The sequence below is a fragment of the Cyprinodon variegatus genome, unplaced genomic scaffold, assembly GCF_000732505.1.
Source record: "Cyprinodon variegatus isolate N-32 unplaced genomic scaffold, C_variegatus-1.0 Scaffold26, whole genome shotgun sequence".
Classification (NCBI taxonomy): domain Eukaryota; kingdom Metazoa; phylum Chordata; class Actinopteri; order Cyprinodontiformes; family Cyprinodontidae; genus Cyprinodon; species Cyprinodon variegatus.
Genome location: NW_015150479.1, coordinates 951,240 through 972,017, shown reverse-complemented (window position 1 = coordinate 972,017; position 20,778 = coordinate 951,240). Strand labels below are relative to the sequence as shown.

General features: G+C 37.8%; 1 protein-coding gene across 1 annotated transcript in view; it reads left to right on the top strand.

The window, feature by feature from the left end:
• The window catches only part of zswim6 (zinc finger, SWIM-type containing 6), a 66,158-nt gene extending 48,967 nt beyond the window's left edge, over nt 1–17,191 (top strand). Inside the window, 7 exon segments of the mRNA XM_015395910.1 lie at nt 189–335; nt 684–944; nt 1,842–1,977; nt 9,386–9,543; nt 11,799–11,962; nt 13,362–13,443; nt 13,516–17,191. Coding sequence (XP_015251396.1) covers nt 189–335; nt 684–944; nt 1,842–1,977; nt 9,386–9,543; nt 11,799–11,962; nt 13,362–13,443; nt 13,516–14,381 — 1,814 coding nt within the window. The 3' untranslated portion in view covers nt 14,382–17,191.
• Nucleotides 17,192–20,778: the final 3,587 nt, after the last annotated feature.

The following is a 20,778-nucleotide window of genomic DNA, read 5'->3' as shown; positions in this document are numbered from 1 at the left end:
GGATGGATGGATGGATGGATGGATGGATGGATGGAGCGATGGATGGATGGATGGATGGATGGATGGATGGATGGATGGATGGATGGATGGATGGACTGTATCTGTTTAAATGAAATACTTGCATCTCTTTGTCAACCTATGATAATAAATCCCATTTGCTAAAAAGTTGCTTTTATATCTGTCAACAGATTTGCTCCTTAAAGGTCATACATCCATAACCAACATGGAGGGCTGGGTGGGACACCCTCTGGACCCTATTGGTACCCTGTTCAGCACCCTGACAGAGTCAGGAAGAGCGGGTGAAGAAGGCTCCAACACCTGCTTAGACCTCTCAGGTAAAGATGATGCAGAGCAGCAGAACTGAGCACCTATAAATTATTAAAATAGTTTGATTTTGACTGAGTTCATTTTAAGTTAACAGCATTTAGATAAAACAGAGTAGTTTATCTGCCGTTTCAACCACGTCTTTAGTTTGTTCTGCAGTCATGCCTTCTCAGGAGGCTGAAATTCTCCTTTCCTACACTCATGGTTGCTCAGTCCCTGGTTGCGTCCTCTGCTAACTAAAAGAACCGTCTGCATTAAGGAGCAGCCGTGTTCATATGTATTTTAGATTCTCATTAAAATAAAATAAACTAAAGTCATGTAGATTCCCCAAAAATGGACACAGACTGTTCTGTTGGCAGACTGCTCCAGCATTGTGAGCCGAGCAGAACTTCAGCGGATGCCTGTGCAGCGACTGCTGGGGGACGGTGAGTCGTACATGGCGCTGGCGGTTGAGACGGCTCTGATCGGCCTGGGCCAGCAGAGAGTGATGCCGGACGGGCTGTATGCTCAGGAAAAGGTGTGTCGCAATGAGGAGCAGCTGTTGGCCAAGCTGCAGGAAGTGGAACTGGACGACTCCCTGGTCAAAATCTTCCGTAAACAGGCCGTTATTCTGCTGGAGGGTAAGGAGTTGTTGCAGATTGATTCTTTCAGATTTACCGTCTGTTGGTTTTCATTCCTCTAAATTTCCCAGCAGTCCACTCTTGGTACAGAAGCACACAAATACACACACAGAAATGCCTCCTCCCTGTCATTTCATAACCTACCCACACACAGAGAGCCGAGGCATTCCTGCTAAAACAGGAAAAACACATTTGACTCTGTCTCACTATTTATTATCCTTTCATTTTGCGGTGCAAATAGAGGCTGAGCTGTCCTGGGCCAGACCAGAATGAGCTCTTTACACAGCAACACCAGGGGTATTGTGTCAGCACACATATGCCGCTACACACAAAAGTGTGTGTGTGCGTGTATTTACAGGAGCTTGAACAGAACGAGTGGGTAATGGGAGAAAGAGGGAGGGGCAGAGATGGTGGTGGAATTGACATAGTCAGAATCCGCTGAAGTCCCCACCCAAACCCCAGCCCTGCCTTGTCCCCGCCGCGACCACCCACCTCTGGCTCCTTTGCTAATAGAGCAGCTCGGGTCTGAGGCCTCTGCGGGGCCCCAGGAGGCCTGCAGCCGCGCCGCTTTGTGATGTGGTCTGCGGCTTAGAGGCCCCGGGGGGTTTAAAATAACCCACCAGAGATGGAAGGGGCATGCAGGAAGGAGTAGGGCAGCAGGCCAAGTCTGCACACACGACCATATGTTTTTTTTTTTTTTTTTGACGTCACTGTTTTGTTTAAATGCCGCGTGGCTTCCCTGCTTCCTGCCTAGAAAAGAGAGTCTCTCCCCAGCTTACAAACCAGGAGTCATGACTCAGTTTTTCAACTGCATGAAAAGTTCCGGTTCTATAATCTTGGTTCGCCACCAAAACATCTGCTCAATCAGTTTATGGTTTTCTGTCCTTTTGCTCCCAGCTGGTCCCTACTCTGGCCTCGGAGAGATCGTCCACCGAGAGAGCGTCCCCATGCACACCTTCGCTCGCTATCTCTTCACCTCTCTGCTACCTCACGACGCTGAACTGGCGTACAAAATTGCACTGAGAGCCATGCGGTAGGTCTGCTTGTAGATGAAGTCGAACCCCTTTCATGTAGACATTACAACGGTGGTGAGCTCCTCCCTTTTCTTTAAGTAAGCAGAATTTTAAAAATAACGAACATAATCCAAACAGAAAAAGAAACAGATCTGTACATATGATTTAACAATGAAGCAAAATATCTGAAATTGCATATTTTATTATATTTATAAAATAAACCTTGTTTTATAAGAACAAGAGTCATTTGAAAACTTAGATGTTATTGTTTCCTAAAGTCAATAATGAAGATCAATGCAGTCTCTTTCCACCGTTTTCTCCGGTTCCATCTGTTCTACATTGGGGACGCCCCTTTTCCTAATGTCTCTGCAGGATGTCCGTCTGATTTCTCCCTGCTCTTGCTCGTGTGTTCAGCTGCGGGACAGGCGTGCGCCCGTTAATCGGCCGCCGTTGCTCTGTTTTGATGTTGTGACTTGTGGGAGCTGGATCAGTGAATATTAATTACATTAATGATGGTGTAATTAGTGCAGCTGTAACGAGGAGGAATCACACGCACGTATACTCGAATACACACAGCGGGCCGACGGAGAGAGAGAGAGAGAGGGGGGAGAGTGCTTGTCTTTCTGAGAAGCAAAGCTGATATATTTTGTGATTCTCTCCCCTAATCAAAGAAGATCTTAGTAAGTAATTTTTCTCTGGTGTTAGTGAAGTGAAAGCAGGTTCATTTGTAGAAGACATAGTTCTCCCAGTCAACAGGCGGCCGAATCTTTGTGCAGGACTCCCTAACAATGGGAGGGAAGATGGATGAAGAACACCTCAGCATTTAACTTATCATCCCACACTCTCATTAATTGTTACATCCTATTATTTTATTTTTGATCTATTGTATGTTTTATTTAAACTGTATAGGAAAAAACGAAACAGTTTTGACTATGGTTTTACTGAAAAAAACGCATGTAGAGGGAAATATAAACAAAAGAGTTTAAATGGATAATGTGCTGAATACATTTAAACTATAGTTTCACGTTTGGGTTTCTCTTAGTTTTTTTTATCCCCTCAAAACACGTTTTAAAGCGTTTTCAAATAATAACTCAGAATGCATGAAAAGTACACTGGTAAAATGTTTACCAATATAGACATGTTAGACCTTGTTGGGAAGCTTAGATTCTCCAGGTTCATTTTATGGACACACCGAGCAACGAAGCACAATTAGCACAGATATAGCAGCATGTCAAAATGTACCATGACAAAGCAGCTACAACAAGCAAGCATGTCTTTATAACTGCTGTTGAAACCTATTATTTTTGACAATAAAAAAACAACGTTGAGTCTTGTTTAAACTGATGCAGCTTGGGTGTTTTACTCACCCAGTTTTCATGTATATATTCAGAAACTAGAAGGTGTTAGCTTTCAAATAATGTATCACACATATAATTTGGGCTTACAGTTCCTAAGTTATTTGCTTTTCCATTTGGGTATGCAAAATAGGCGAGATTTTCCCAAAATGAGGTGGATATTAAGAGGATAAACCTACAAAATCATTTTTCATGTATTGTTTCTCTCAGAATATTTTCCCGCTCTCCTGTAGAGTTCAATATTTATATTCAAACTGGCATTTTCAAACTAAGATCAACTTTTTGGACACAAAGTAGCTCTTTTATTTCCTCATTTTGGTCTCAGCCTTTGCTTTGCGGCATGTCTCACTACTTTCAAAATAAGAAATCAAATATAAAGACCCTTAAAATTCCAAACAATTCCTGAGGACTTGGCATGACTGGAAGTGACTTTCTTGGAATATTGTAAAGGGGAAAATGGTGACACCTTTTGTTGGAATAAAGAGAAACATCGTCACCTAAAGCCAATGGAGATCTGCCTTTTTTAAACTGATGTTCCAGACTGGAGAGCAGTGAGTCGGGCCGCTCTCTTCCAATCCTGGCCACTTCCTTCACCTTTTCTTTTAGTCGTCTCTCCTCCTCCATCCTCACTCCTCCAGTGTGAAACCAGCGATTTAGAATAATGTGGCCACTTACGGGTGCTCCTGGGAACCAGAGGTGTCTACTCAGCACATAATGAATGTGTGTAATGTAGCGTAGTGTAATGTGATAGCATATACCTCCACGCTCCCACGGGACGGCGGACAGTTAAATATAGAGGAGGAGGTAAAGTAACCAGGGATCTTTTAATAGACCTATTATAATGCTATCATTGATAAAAGAGGAGATAAGAGTCCAACTGTTCATCCCTCAGATGGTTTTTTCTTTTCCTCTTGCTTTTTTTCAATCTGTCACAGTTGCTTCACAAGTAGTATGTGGATTATTTAAAACACTTTGCGTGTTTGTGTCTTTTATAAGGTTAATTAGTCGGTGTGACACCAGCATATGCTGGCTGATGGCTTGGTACGAGTGACCAGCACTAAAATAAAATAAATAAATGAAAAGAGGATCCGCCTGCTGCTCTGCAGGCTGCCCACAATTTGAATTCCGCCAAAGAAGCAGAAGAAGAAAGTCTCTGTCTCTTCAGGCTGTTTTCATCTTTACTGTTTTGCCAGCCAAAGAGGAGAGATGGTGCCTGCTGTTATCATAAGAGAAATCCAAATGAGATGCTAGTTTTTTTTCAGAGCCAACAAGTCTAGATTTTTACTGTAAACTGTATAATACATGTTCCTTAAGCAAGGCAAATGTTTACTGCAGGTTGCCAGAATTTTAAAGCCAGACATATGAAGTCTTTTAAAGTGTCTAAACAATGGCATTGTAAGTGATAATTAAATCTATCTGTGTTCTTTATGTTTCACAGATATGCAACTATTGCAAAAAGTCATAGTTTTTGTTTATCATGTACATAGAATAGCTTAACATTTCCTAAAACTGTCTTACATCACCACCACAAATTTCAATATAATTAATTTCATAACACTTTTTTTGTGTGGGACTGTTTTAACATGCTTTACAGTCTTAAAGTGTCACAGAATTCCTCAATATTCAGCACATCAGTATTCATACCCAAGCTCAATCAGAAAGCTTCGGAGAAAAACAAACAAATGTAGAGTCCATTGCATTAAAACAATGCAAAACATGGAAAGATAAACAGTAAATCAAAGTGTTTTTTTAGTTTTTTTTTATTAGGAACTATAAACTAAATAAACATAAATATAATACTTGACATTTATGGAAATATGTCAGTAAAACCCCTATTTAAAGAAGCCTGCAATTTCTGCACAACATAAATACTTTTTTTTTTTAGCTTAGAAATCTCTTATTATGTTGCTGATGGAAAAAGGTATTTTTTAGGCATCACAGTTCTTTAAAAGAGAGATATGTACGGTTTTGGTCATGTATGACTTGGTCCTTCTTGAAAATCTCACCTTGGAAGAGTTTGTTTATACAGTTGAGGTCTTCCACCGGATGTGTGGCGTATAGCTGATAGATCTGTGCTTGATGGATGGTGAAAGTGAAGGGTGTTTACAGTCAGAGGGGGAAACACAGCGTGAGGTAAAGAGGTCAGTCGTCATGGTGATGCAGACCAGAAACCCAAAGGGCCTCAGGATTTAGGTAAAACCTATCAGGACTGCTTTGTCTCATGATCTCAGTTGAGAATTTTAGATAGATTTCTTTTTTTTCCTTCATATTTTCCCTTTAAAGGAGAAATGATAAAGCCTAAATTAAGTTTGGACAATATTTAACTTATTATTTTGTCTCCCAATCTCCAAGTCTACTTATCCATAGATTGTGTATGAAAATATACATTAATCTCACAAAAAGATATTATGTCTTAATCTGTAAACAGATATATATTTTTTGTTTTTAAAGACAAAGTAAATGTTTGTCTGTGTTTAAAAGAATCTGCATTGCATGTTGAATAATACAGTCCAGGTTTAAGTAATTCATTTTCTATTTATATTTTTTAATTCTCTAGTGACCCTTACGTATATAATAGAGTAAAACACATCATTAATTTATTCTCTCAGATAGCTGCAGTCACTTTCTTAACCAAATATTTAAGAACAATACAGCATCAATTAAAGAACTACTTCATTTTTTATTATATAATTGTCTGGTTTAGACTTATTTAATTAAGAAGATTTCGACCAAACTGCGCAACACTCTAAGAACTAGAAAACAGATATGGGTTATCAAGCTTTTAAATAAATCTCTGTTCATTGTATCCGTGCTGTGGCACTGAAAAGAAAATACAAACTAACATTTTAAAACTCAAAAAATTTTTTAAAATGTTTTGTGTAGGTTAGCCATGTTCCCACAGTGCTACAAATGATTGTCACTACCCGATCAATACAAAAACAAAATCCGTACCATCGGCTCATTTACGCATGTGCAAGCAGATATTCATCCAGGTTGCCATAAATAATGTAATTATTGTACTAAAAGTACTTATTTTTATACTTGAATCAATAAACAACGCTAATACAAGTCTTCAATAAAAAATGTATGACTTTTCTGAGACAATTTGATGCTTTTTAAACTTTCTCCATTAAACTGCTTGTCTGACGTCATCATCGGACATGCTCCGGCGAAATATGATTGAACCATATTTATCTTCTTAAGGTTGACACAAAGGAAAAAATAAAACTCAAAAAGACTAGATTTAAGTTAGCTTCTGGACGTGGTGTAGGATCCCATTTCCTGTAACGATCGGGCACAGACAAGTGATAAAAAAGAAATTTTTTAAATGCATTTATTTTCTCAGGAAAAATTATTGTTATTTTTTTACAAATTAAAATTGAGGACGACCCGAATGTATATCTGGTATTGCATGCGCAAATGAGCTGATGGTGCGAATCGTGTTTCCGGTATGGACAGTGACAATGATCCCTATCTCGTCTGTCACCTCATTGCTACAAGGCTTCTCTGATACTTTTGTCACTGAATGTTATCTGCGAGCCCAACAAAATCTTTATTTATTCTCATCGACGCAACAGGGCAGCAAATCAAGAACTGCTTCCCCAAATACAGTACATTCAAAATATATATATATATATATATATATATATATATATATTTTTTTTTTTTTTTTCGCAATGTGCCCCAGTTTTTTTTGCATATTTTAATGTTTTCCCTTTCTAACACTATTTCTGTTTTTTTTTTTTACAAACAGTTACTAAAAAAGCTGACAGATAAACGTGTTTTTAGCGAGGCCTTATTATTATCTATCTCAAAAATGGCGCTCACAGAGATACAAGGTGAGTGTCACTACCCGATACGTCACGGAAGCACGATCCGTTCTGCGCATGCACGAATAGATATACATCCGGGTGTAAATAAATAATGAAATTATGGTACTAAAACTACTTATATCTATCCTTAACTTGCTAAAGAATACTAATAAACATCTGTAAAAAAATGTTTTATAACTTTTGTGAGACAATTTTTATGCTTTTTACATTTTCTCAGACGTCATCATCAGCAGTCCGTCAAAATATGATTAAACCATGTTTATCTGCATTTTAATTGTTTCTTTCTTTAGATTACGCCCTATATAGCATAAGGTTAAAACAAAACGAAAACATAGAACTCAAAAAGACTAGATTTATGTTTCAATCCAAAGCCTAGTGATAAAACAGGATTTTAAGGCATCTTTTTTTGTTAGGAAATACATTATTAACATTATATTTTAGCACGTTTACAATTTTGGGAGGGAAAACGTTATTTAGGTATTTTTATTTATTTTTATATTTTTACATTTATGGCTTAAAATAATAGCTTAGACTTATTTCAACAGGGAACGTCACCTGCTGAAAAGTTTTATTTTGATGAGAAGTATCTTAGCAATTTGAAATCGCCCCATAATCTTGATAGTTATTTATGATACCTTTTTTTAATCAAAGTGGTTGTAGAGAAAAGGTGATTTAATTTGTTTATCATAGAGCTGTTATTTTACTTGAGTTTGTTTGCTATTATTATTGTTTCTGTGTAAAGCATGTCAGGACTGTTTAGTAAAACATGTTAAGTGAGAATGAAGCAATAAAATAAAAAGTCCTTGTGCTTTTTTACTCTGCAGTGCACGAAGACTTTTTTCATCCCTTTTTATTTATTTTATTTGTTTAACTTTTTTTTTTCCCTCTCGAAACAATGACCCAAAAATGATTGCTCCAAAATCATTTGAGGAAGCTTTATTAGTAGGACCGTCCTTATCCAATAGAGGCTTTCTGGTGCAAACCAAACAAAGACAGGAATGTTGATGAGGCCTTCGTCTTTACTCAAGGCTCTCTCTTTTTAAAAAATGTCTCTGTGCTGCAGCCCAGGCATCTTCCAGAAGGCCCCAGTGTGGTAGCAGCTCTTCGCCTATATGTGGCATGAACCCTGCTGTTGCGGGAGCTTTCGAACATGTCCGTTTCGCGGCAAGTGCCGACGTTCACACTTTTGTTTTGTTCTTTTTATCACCCTTGCTGTCTGAGAGCTGAGCCCCCTCTTTTGCTCTTGTAGCCAAAAGCAAGCAAAGACAAGGCTGTTTTTTTTTTTTTTTCAACTTGTGCATGCCTTCACTCACGTGGCAGTGAGATCACACACACTTTTGCTCTGAAATTGAAACTGGCATTTAGCATCACGTTGCTTTTACTGGGCAGCTTTGATGTGTTTTCAAAAGGGCAGGTGTGTATGTGTGTGCGGCTCTCTTCACTGATGTGTGTTGGTATTTGTTTGATGTGTGTCCAGCCTTACAGGGCTGGAAGGTGAATTCCTTAATTTCCCCACGGACTCAATTAGCTTTGTGATTGGCTGAGAGAAGGCCAGGTTGTGCCGTCTTCTAAAGAAAAGAAGACCTTTGAAACTGAGGTGGGAGCGGAGGCAGGAAAGAAAAAGAGAAAAAAAAGGTGAAGCAGAATAGCAGATGAGCAGGCCACAGTGGTAATCGTGTGGTGCTCCTGATGCTCCAGAAGACTCAGCCCTGTCTGGATTATTATAATGAGAGACAGAAACCAGAGAAGCTCCTCGATCCTCCAGCAGGTGTTGCACAGCTCTGACTTCATTATAACCAATTAGAGTGAAGAAAATACTAATTATACCTTAGTTTCTAGGTGATTAAATGGTAGGTTGAAAGTAAATTGCAGGGATAGGGTAACTGAAATCCCCCCGGTGGCGACTTAAGTCATTTTCATTTTGAAGTCACACAAAGAGCGCCATAATGAAGACTTTTTCTGTCTATGCTGTATCTCTGTCTGACTGCCTGTTAGACTAAAAAAGAAGGGGGGATTTCATTATGATGTTGATCATTTGAGCAACTTTAATGTGGTTCTCTCTGATCACCAACCCTCATTTATCTTGCCTGCACTTTTTCCTTATCTTGAGTTTTTTTTCTCCATCATTTGTTGAAAGTTTCTAATTATTAGAGTAAAACTTTAACTTCGATGCCATATCTTCAAAGAAAAAAACATGTTTTTTAAAAACACTTTTTTTTCCCCCTGTGTTTCTCCATCAGGTTGCCTGTGTTGGAGTCCACGGCATCATCCAGTGACCTCTCACGACCTCACCACATTGTGTCTGTAGTTCCAAACCGCTACCCGCGCTGGTTCACGCTGAGCCACATAGAGTCTCAGCAGTGTGAGCTGGCCTCCACCATGCTCACTGCGGCTAAAGGTGCACATTCACTTGCAAAGTTGTTTGTAAAAATCGGCTTATACTTATTGTTACCAGGGTTGTTTTTTGACAGCCATCTTAATTTTAGTCTTAGTCTTCAGGACGAAAACTATTATTAGTCTTGGTCACATTTTAGTCATTACAATATGTGATAGTTTTAGTCAGGTTTTAGTTGACTAAAACTTAAAAAGGTTTTGGTCTAGTTTTAGTCAGTTTTATGTTGCAAAATGTTAACCTTTACAATTTCGAATAACAACCAGATTCTTTACCAGACTGGCAGCTCTTGCCTAGATACTACTATTGCTGGGCATATAATGCTGCTCTGTCGTTCATCATTGCTGTTGGGGAGAAAACTTTGATTTATAGGATTCAAATAAACTTTTTTATGAATTAATGCCCTACTTTATACAAAAGTGTCTCACAATAATTGTGAAAATAGCTGATCTAGTTCAACACATCATACTTTTTAATATAGCAGACAGACAAGCTAACAAAATTTACAATAAAATAATGGTTCTAGACATACAAGGTTTCCATCCCAAAGCAAAAAAACTTCCTGATCTACTATGAATTGTGCATTACACACAGATCAATAAAATCTTACTTGCTCCAAAAAAGCAAAGAACAAAAACATTTTTCTTTACTCTGCAATTTTTGCCTTTTTCTGAGAATTTCCCCCATTGTTACCAATGCTCAAGGAGATTTAAATTCAAGGGGTTTTGATATAAAAACAAATACAGAGAGAACCTACATATTTGCCTTTTAATGCCATTGCAATCCAGATCTAAATTGAATGAATATGCTAACTAAAATGTTGACATATTTTAAGGAAATAGAGAAAATGTTTTAATGACAATACATAGAAACATTTACATCATATTTAAATAAATAGAAACAAGAAAAATGAGAGAGAAATATTCAAAGATCTATGTACCTTCTCACCTGGCTCTTTATCCAAAAATAAACAATGCAATTAAATATTTTCTCAGGTTAAAATTTAGGGATTCCTCTTGGTAGAAATTAAAGAATGTTTAGCATAACCTCTTGTGCGCTGGAAGAAATAAAATCTTGATAAACTAAGGGTTTTTTACGCTTGGCAGAGGATGATCAGCCATATAGTTTATTAAGTAGTGAGAGCAGGAAGGGCCATACTGCTGAGAGTGAACCCTTGGTGTGGAGGGAGAGAAGCGGAGACTATGAGCCAAGCGCACACAAAGACGCATTTCTACACAAGCACAGACAGAAGGGCAGAATTTATCAGAGTTCAGCACACAGTTCCATCAGACACCCGGACCATTCTGGATTATTTTCGCCCTGCTGCTGCCATGATTCTTCTGTGGTCATGCAGAATGAACACCGCTGCCCCAAACATGATGCAGCAGCACGGCTGATACCGTTCAGCAGCACAGTGATCCATTTTAAATGTCTGACCGACTACCCGGTAATTTTTATTTGGTCTCGTCTCATCTCGTTGTCTAAAATTCACACCGATTAACACTCAAGTTTTCGTCAACAAAGATCCATATTAACCTTGTCAGTTCTCGTTATTATCCTTTTTTTTTAAATGGAGCGTCCACAAAATAATTTCGTCTTCCTCATCGTTGATAAAAAAAAAACACATTGTTACCCCTGATTTAAGAGTTGTTGTTTCTTTATTAGTTTAGACTCATGTCAGTTTTACACCTTTCTTTACTGTTTACAGTAGTAGCCGTTCAAAATTTCCCCACTAACTTGACGGGCCCTTGGCTGGTCCCCTAAGGTTACTTTTTAAACATCAGTCTTTGTACTAAAATATTCTTTCTGTCATGATTTGTGAACATTACGATCTAAAGAGAAGCGCCTTCTTCTGGTCAGACCCTGTAATTCAGTGACTGGGAAGGGTCATTTTGAATGCCTGCTACTGTACCAAAGTAAAGATCTTATTCTGAAGGTAGTTTAAAGATTTTCAATAAGAAAGCGTCACATCTTTTCATTTTTAATGTTTTCCCAAAAAGGATTTACGAAGCTTCACAAAATGTATGAAATTCTAATATTTTACTAATAATATTATAATCTGGCATTCGTATGTGTTTCATTAAATCAGTTTTTGTTCAATAATGTACTACCTTGTTAGCAAAGCACCTATTAATGCTGATATGATGTAGAACATTAACTACACATCTATGGGTCCTAATAATTGTAGTCAGTTATACATAATGTTAAATATATTTCTGAGATTTTTTTTAACCTTTCTCTGCTCTCTGTGTGCTTTCAAGGTGACAGTCGCAGATTAGAGACAGTCTTGGAGTCCATCCAGAAAAACATTCACTCCTCGTCTCACATCTTCAAACTGGCACAGGACGCCTTTAAGATCGCCACTCTCATGGACAGCCTGCCGGACATCACTCTTCTCAAAGTTTCTCTGGAGCTTGGCCTGCAGGTGTGCAAACACATCTCCACCGTAGGTCAAAACGACCCCACGCCTCCAGCTCTAAACACAAGGAGGATGTTTGGCCTGATCATATTGACTAAAAGGGTCAAATTAAGATGCAGTCTCAGTTTATTTTAGTCTACAAGTTCTAATCACAGACTGGAAGAAAGATCAGTTCTCAGTAAGCTGAAATGCATTTACTCATGCACACAATTACAATGTAGAGTTACAGCTGTTTCTGAAATGTCTGGACGTTGTTGTATGGGGTTTCATTCCTGTATCTACACATTTAATCAAAATGTACGTGCATTACTGTTCTTTTTCTCCAGACTTAACAATATATAGTATTAATTTCTTGCAATGCTGCATGTGACATTCACCACTTAGTGTGAATAATGAAGTCATACAGTCTACACAGATTTCTTTTTGATGTTAAGTCATTTTCAGGAAGAGATATACTAATAGTAATAGTATAGTAAACACTAATAAATAAATCTTTTTTTACCAAGAAACTAATTTCATTCCATCTTTTTGAAAAAGATAGAAACTAAATTCATATTTTTCTGTTGTATTCCATTTTGCCCTAAATATCTTACCCTTAAATTATCCATATACAGCCTTACATGAACAGATACATTCTTGCTTCATTAATTTATCCTTTTTATTAATGTCCTAGCCTATGTTTCACTTTATTTTTTATGGTTTATATATATTTGGTTGATCATATTGATTATATCGAATCGATTATATGTTATTTGATGTTATATTCTTAGGTTTTCATTTCATTTTATTCCATATTTCTGGTTTCCTTTTTACTTTTATTCTGTAGTTATTTATTTAGATTTTTCAACTACAAATCAGAGTACATGGCAAATTACAGAGATATTTTTACCTGCCTGTTGGCTGCTCAGGTGTGTGCTAACACCAAGTCCACACCACATTTGGTATGAGGGGTCGAAGCTGGATAATCTCAGACCATCTGCCAAGGTATACTCCAAGGCCCGTGGTTTAGCTTTTGATCGTAGCAGCTTTAAGTGCAATCCGCCGCGGGTCCATCCCTAAAGTTTGGACTTTATTTGCTCAAAAAGATCGACAAAATAATGACTGAAAAATTGGCAGAAATCATAGCAACAAGTTGTTGCAATGATGAAGTCCGAGTCCAGACTTCAACATAATTGAATTTAAGCGAGGCTGTTTAGGAGGTTAGTGGGAATAAAAACTAGGATAGAAAAAAAAAAAAAAAGAAAGTTAAAAAAAAATTAATGACAAGGCACCCCTCATGCGTATTAATGGTCTCTGGCTTTATAGCTTTTCAAGTAATGAGTTTGCATATAAAATGAATTGGTTGGGGTTTTGGTTCTCCAACTCACCTGTCACTCCTTTCTCCATTACTTCTTGCCTTCTTCAGGTCATGAGAATAACTCTGTCCACATTAAACTGGAGGAGGAGAGAGATGGTTCGCTGGTTAGTCACATGTGCCACTGAAGTTGGTAAGTCTCATTCCAAGACGGGTTAGATCCACGTTTTCAAACATATCCTCATTGTTTTTATGTGTCCTCCAGGTGTGTATGCACTGGACAGCATCATGCAGAGCTGGTTCACCCTCTTCACCCCCACAGAAGCCACCAGTATCGTGGCCACCACCGTTATGTCCAACAGCACCATAGTTCGCCTGCACCTGGACTGCCACCAGCAGGAGAACCTGGCCTCCTCCGCCCGCACGCTCGCCCTGCAGTGCGCTATGAAGGACCCTCAGAACTGCGCCCTCTCTGCTCTCACGCTCTGCGAAAAGGACCACATTGCCTTCGAGACAGCTTACCAGATTGTACTGGACGCTGCAGCAACGGGAATGAGCTACACGCAGCTGTTCACCATTGCACGCTACATGGAACACCGTGGCTACCCGATGCGGGCGTACAAGCTCGCGACGTTAGCTATGGCTCACCTGAACCTCAGCTACAACCAGGACACACACCCCGCCATTAATGACGTCCTGTGGGCCTGCGCACTCAGTCACTCGCTGGGCAAGAACGAACTGGCCGCCGTCATCCCCTTGGTGGTTAAAAGCGTTAAGTGCGCCACCGTGCTGTCTGACATTTTGCGGCGGTGCACACTGACCACCCCCGGGATGGTGTCGGCGCTGCACAGCCGCAGGAACTCTGGGAAGCTGATGTCTTTGGACAAAGCGCCGCTCAGGCAGCTGTTGGACGCTACCATTGGGGCCTACATTAACACCACGCACTCGAGGCTCACGCACATCAGCCCGCGGCACTACAGCGAGTTCATCGAGTTCCTGGGGAAGGCCAGGGAGACTTTTATGATGGCTCACGACGGACACATCCAGTTCACCCAGTTCATAGACAACCTGAAACAGATTTACAAGGGCAAAAAGAAACTGATGATGCTAGTGCGGGAGCGATTCGGCTGAGGGCGAGGCTCCTCTTCCACTCTAGTACTTTTCTATTAACTTGAGTCTGCCTTTTGAACTTTTTTTGGACTAATGGACAGGTAAGAGGGATGTGACTTGTAGAATGAAGCAAAACCAGAACGGAAAAGAGGAGAAAAAAATCCAGAGCCACATGCGGTATTATTGTTCTTGCTGTTGTTATTGTTATAAACATTATTGCTATTATTATTATTATTACTATGATTAATATTATTACTACTATGTGTACAGAAGCATTTTTATTTTTAAGAAGAGAGGAAATTTGTCACATTGTGAATGTTGTGCGTACTTCTCTACATGTGTGCGAGATGAAAATGAAACGTGAAATGGCTTTTTTTGTTTGTTTTCTATATTTTTATGATTTTTTTTTTTCAAACATTTTCCCCCCCCACTATCAATGTATGTTGAGTTTTACTTTAATGAGTGGCTGAAGCCTTTGTACAATAACGCTCATGTTTAAAAAAAAAAAAAAAAGAAGAAGAAAAAAAAGACCAATTTCAACGTCTCTGTATCCTCAAAGAGAAACTAAGGCTTTAAAATTACACAGAGCACCTCCCTATGGTCTAGGCCCTAGCTGATGGGCACTGGGCAGCATTGCACAGCTTAGCTCGGCTCGACACAGCTTGGGTTAGCACTGATATAAAAAAGGCGCCATCAGCATTTCCTCACTCATAGCAGCAGCACTTGAGCTTTCTCTGGGTCGCTCTATACAACAACACTCTTAACTAAATCTTGTTGTTAGTGTCATTATTATTTTTGTTATCCAATTTTACCCACCCGATCTCAGTCGGAGGAGCTGTAGTGATGACACGTCAAAAAAGCAAAGTATTACTTCTACATTAAAGTTGATGTAGAGCAGCTGGAGCTCTTTACCACTTGAAGCAGAACTGATTATTTCGGCCTTTCAGGAGTATTTATGCCGCTTAAACTCTGTACTTGGTGTCAATTAAACCACAAACATAAATGGATGTTATGAAGTATTTAAAAGTCTGACATTTATATCCATGCATCACCCCCTAAAAGATCATCTTTGTTCTGCTGGGATGTTGGTTCAACCTCCACCCTGGTTTTAACTTTATTGCAGCGTCCAACAGCTTTTCTCCCAACATTTGGCTCAGTCCATCAGTCTCTGTCTCATTTGACCTGAGGACCTTCCTCCACTTGTTTTGGAATCTGTAAAATGAGACTTCTTATTGCGCTTTTTAAGCTCGACTTACTTCTCGGCCCTTTCCCTTAAAACGATAATTGTCGATTGCACAATTAGGGTTGGGGTCAGCTTTATTAATATGTAACATAGAAAAAATATGTTGCACTACACTAATCAGACACATGAGTACTAAAACCTTAAGCCAAGATGCAACAGTGAAATTGAAACAGTGAATTGTGATTTTTTTCCCATAATGATGTTGCTGACATCCTCTTAGATGCTGTTTGTGCACTGATGCTCTCTAGGCCTAACAGAGTAAAGGGGGCTGAACACATGATGCATGCCACACTTTTAAGACTTCAAATCAGTACTTATGTAAGGGGCTCCATTACATATTTCACGTCAGAAATTCCTGGGGGGGTGACTACCTCATCATTCGCTATTGAACATGCTCCCAGTTGTTGCTTTTATGATATTTAGTGATTATGATAGCTGACAGTGTTAATTAAAAAGTTCTTCAGATCCAATCTAGAATGGAAACAAAGTGTCAGACTCCTCCTTAAGGTCCTTTCTATGCTCTGCCCCCCCTCCGTCATACTCGCATCAGTCACTGCAAGGTTGTTGTTTTGTTTTTTTTTCAACCCTGGCCAGTGTCATTTTCTTCTGTGCATGTGAATCACGGACATTCAGACTGTCTACTGTTATATTTTGTCACATGGAACATTCAGCAACCGGAACGTTCTCAGGGATTTCTCTACGCAGGAAAAAAAAAAAACGAAAAAAGAAAACAGTGGAACAAAACGAGCGTCTCACTTCGCCGATGAAAGAGATGGAAAAAAAAAAAAAAGAACAGAAACACAAAACGACATGAGCAAGCATTTATTGTACTCTGTATATATGCCATAATATATGTCTGAATATGGAGGATCTGAAAGTATATGTTAACTAATTTATACAGAGTATTCTATGTAATGTGAAATACTTGAAACCGCTGTAGTTTGCTCTCTGGCTCTCCATCTCTTTCTCTCTTTTTTTGTCTTCTTGTTTTTTCCCTCTTCTGTTCAAAGCGACATATCCGAAAGACTAGCATGATCTTCTTGAAGATATTATTTTGAAAAAGCCGTCACATTTGAGACCTTAGATTTCGGTCAGAAATTGAGGACGATTCTTGGAGAAGATGACTGTGCTTCATTCCTGCTGATTGAGGGAGGAATCTACTTCAGGTTACTGGTCAGCAAAACACAATTTCCTAAGATACTGATTTATCTCAGTTATCAGGAATATCTGCTATGAAATCCTGTTGGAAAACCTTGAAGTTACTTTTGGGGAATCTGGTTTAAAATGTTTTTTCTCCAGCCTTTTTATGCATTTCACAAAGTTTACCAACTGCATTTCCTCTCATTTTGCAAAAATTATGACCGCTGCCAGTGGAGTTTCAGCATAAGAGTAAGGAAAATAATTCTTTTTTGCAATCACACACAGGTTCAGAGCTCCAGTATCACAAATCTTGCTTTGGGAACGTGAGTCTCCTCAGTTTGTCCTTCAGGCACTGCAGAATTTCCAGGATCTCCTCTTCGAAGTCCAACGCTTCTGTTTCATCATTAGTAGCTTTTTTTTTTTTTTTTTTTTTTAACCAAACTTCTGATTTTTATTTCTTGTTTTTGTCTTGTCTATGTTGCGTTGATTAAATATAAAAATCAGCCTTTTCTCTTGCCTTGTCTTAACGCTTTAAAGTAACCAAACAGAAGATCTATCTAACAACCAAACGCGTTTGAAAGAGGTGAGAGACAAGCAACCTATTGGTCCCAGCTTTAGTGTCCTTAATTAGTAAGTGAATGGCTGTGTAACTCCATGCTTTAACAAAGCAATTCCTCACGCCTGTTTGATGGAAAAAAAAAAAAGAAAAAGAAAAAAAAAAAACGTCGTCCAGTGTCTCTAGTTCTCTTTGGAAACAATTTCCTCTTGAGTCGTCGAGCTGTTTTTCTGTTGTTTTTTTTCTACTTTTTTTGGTTTGTGTAGGAATCTTCTGCTCTCCCGTTTTATTTATTACAATGACACATGTATACATGCTTATGAAATTAAGATTTGATACACCGATATCAATTTATTTATGTAACTAAATCACTGTTTTATAATCTTGTTAATGAGTCAATAATTGATTTGTTTTTTTGTTTTTTTTTGTTTTAATAAAAGTTAGTTTTTTGAACTGTAAATAGAGTGAAGCATGCTGTTTCATCTAAAGTCAGAAGTTTACATACACTTCTCATCTACATTAGTTTAATGAGCTTAATGTTGGCAACCGAACCAGGATTATGCAAAAAAACGAGTTCAATGAGTTTAAAAAAAAATTTGGGGGGAATATAGATGATTTACTTTAACCCACACAGGATTGAAAGACACCATTCAGACATACTGATTATTCACATAATTCATGCACACATTTCTGTAAATCCTCCATCATAAACCATCAAAAAATCAGGAGAAATCAGCAATTTAATCAGGAAGTGAATTGTGGACCTCTGTCTCTGTCTGGTTCATCCTTAGATACAGTTTCTGATGGAAAAAGTTGCCAGGCATTCAGACATTTAACTGAATATTATTGGTGAAGAGATGTTCAACTCTCAAACATCTCATGAAGAAATTAATTTGTCTCAAAGGTGAAACAGGTTTGTTTCTAAATTAGTATAGAAACCCCATACCAAAATTCAAAGGAATCCCAAAAATGCTGAATTAAGCTTGGATGAAATATCTGATTTATATACTTTATTTCCATTTTTAAAACTTACAGAGTGACTAAGGTTATCCTGGGCTATTTCTGCACCCTATTGGCTTGATATGCTGAGGTAAACATTTCCTCTTGCTCTCCTGCTACTTTGCCAATGTGCATCATCTGCAATTAGCTCCACCATTAACCCTATACCTCTTCAATCCCTTTTTAAAGAAGTGACACCTGACCTGGTGTTTCAGTGAAGCTGTGCCAGCTTTTTGTCCATTGGCCAAGCTATAGCTACAAATATCTTCCTGATCTCTCTATACATTATATACTTGACCATGTTAACTCCATTTATTTCCTTGAAATACACACTGAAAAAGCTTATTCTCCCTTTAGCTACATGCATTTTTATTTTTAACCTGTAGGTTTTACTACTAATTTGGAAACAGTATTTGGTGTATGGCTGTGTATTTTGAACCTATTCTCCTTTTCAAAGCATAAGCCGATTGCTGCAGATGGCTGTTCACAGTGTGCCTCTGCTGGAAGTCTTTTCCTGTTAAAGGAAAGCCTTTCTTTTCAACTGTTGCTAGAAGCATGCATGCTCAGCTGCAAATTTTAACAAGTTAATGCCATTAACTGTCCAGTCATGTACCTGGTGGTTCTCAGGTCCTTCAATTAACTGAAATTTCAACTGTGATCTCTAGAAAACTAGAAACTTTTCTAGAATATACAGTTGTGCTTGAAAGTTTACATACCCTTCTGTTAAAGACAGAAAAAGTCAGCTGCCAGTAGAATTAATTGAAATTGATGAAAATGATAATTAATATTAACAAATGGAAACCATGATATATATATATATATATATATATATATATATATATATATATATATATATATATATATATATATTGGTGTTTTGTGTAATGTTCAGGAAACATGAATTGAGGCTACACTTGTTGACACATATGTTCGTTCACTGTTCATGAGCAAGGTAGTTTAATTTGTTTGTTTTTTGGAATCATTTTTTAAATAAAAATTCTGAATCAATATTTAAAGTTATAGGGGAGGATGTTCTTTTTCTGGGTGCATCGTAAAAATAAGTGGTCCTCCTAATTGTCAATCATTCTGGTGATATGTTTAAGTAAGCCTGTCCTACTCGCTCATCTCCATTTTCACTTCCCTTGGGTGAGTCTGAAATAGTGAAAAAATTGCAAATCTTCTTTTGGAAAGTAAGCTTGTATGAGCGATGCAAACAACTTTTAAACAGAGTGTGCATGAGGAGAAATGGGCTCATGCATGCTTTCGCATGTGTTTAATAGGCATTCCCTCTCTGGAGCGGGTACAGAGTTGTGCATGTGCATCTTATTTTTAAAGTGGAGAGGGTGGTTCTTTTCAAAAATTCATGATAATCCTCCACTATACTTTTAATTTTACTAAATTATCATTTAGTCAGTTTTTATTATTACTTTTTTCAGCTTTGTTTTATTTGAATACTAATGTGAATTTATATTTTAATTTTTTATGGTAGACTTCAAGCACAACATTGTAAAGGAAACCATGTAATAGAGAAATCAAGTAATTTCATTTTTTCAGCTTAAAGGTGCCCTTATTATAAGATGTTAAATTTGTTGGCACACGGTGCTTATTACAACACTCTAATGAAGGCTTTAGAATATTAAGGAGTTTCAAGAATAATAAACATTTAAATTTGCACTGAATTATTATTTGATGCATAAGGCATGACTTTTGCAAATCAAAATGTTTGAAATCTATTACATCCTCAGCCCTCACACCATTTACTCCTTTTCTGTTAACTTCAGTAGATTTTTTTTGTTTCCTCAATTCCATTATGCATAAAGTCAGTTAAAACTTTATATATTAAAAAATAAAAGCTGCATATTAGTTAAGTTATTTAAATTTGGTTATACCTCAATGTTTGTACCCCGGCTACCATTATTATTACTACTACTAGTACTACGTTTAATGCATCCATTCAGCTGTTTCTCAAATAAACCTATTTGAAAAAGAAAAAAAAATTCCTCTTGTTTGCAGATCATAACATGCAATAATTAGTGTAACAGGGTTGCAACTAATAGAGTTAGCATATGGCCTGGTCATATGATGCCCTCTGTTTATGTAAATCTACCATGTTATCAAACAGAACTTAAGCACATAATTGGAATCATTTGAAATATGTCTTGGATGACATGTTTCTAATAATGGCTATGATAAGATCATACACTTTTTTATAGGTTTTTTTTGGACATGCAGTCTTGTTATGAATAACAGTCATAATTACTTTATTAATCCCTTACAGGAATTGCAGGAAGAGTGCTGGGTAAGAGGAAAACTGCCATGTTAGGTGCTATTTTAAAGCAGCTGATATTTTAAATATCCTTGAACACATTTCCTGCCCTCACATGGTATTTCAGGACAAATTAATCATACAAAACATGTCCATCTCTTTAAGAATTGTACATTCATTATTTGAAATTGTATGGGTGGGATAGGACATGTCT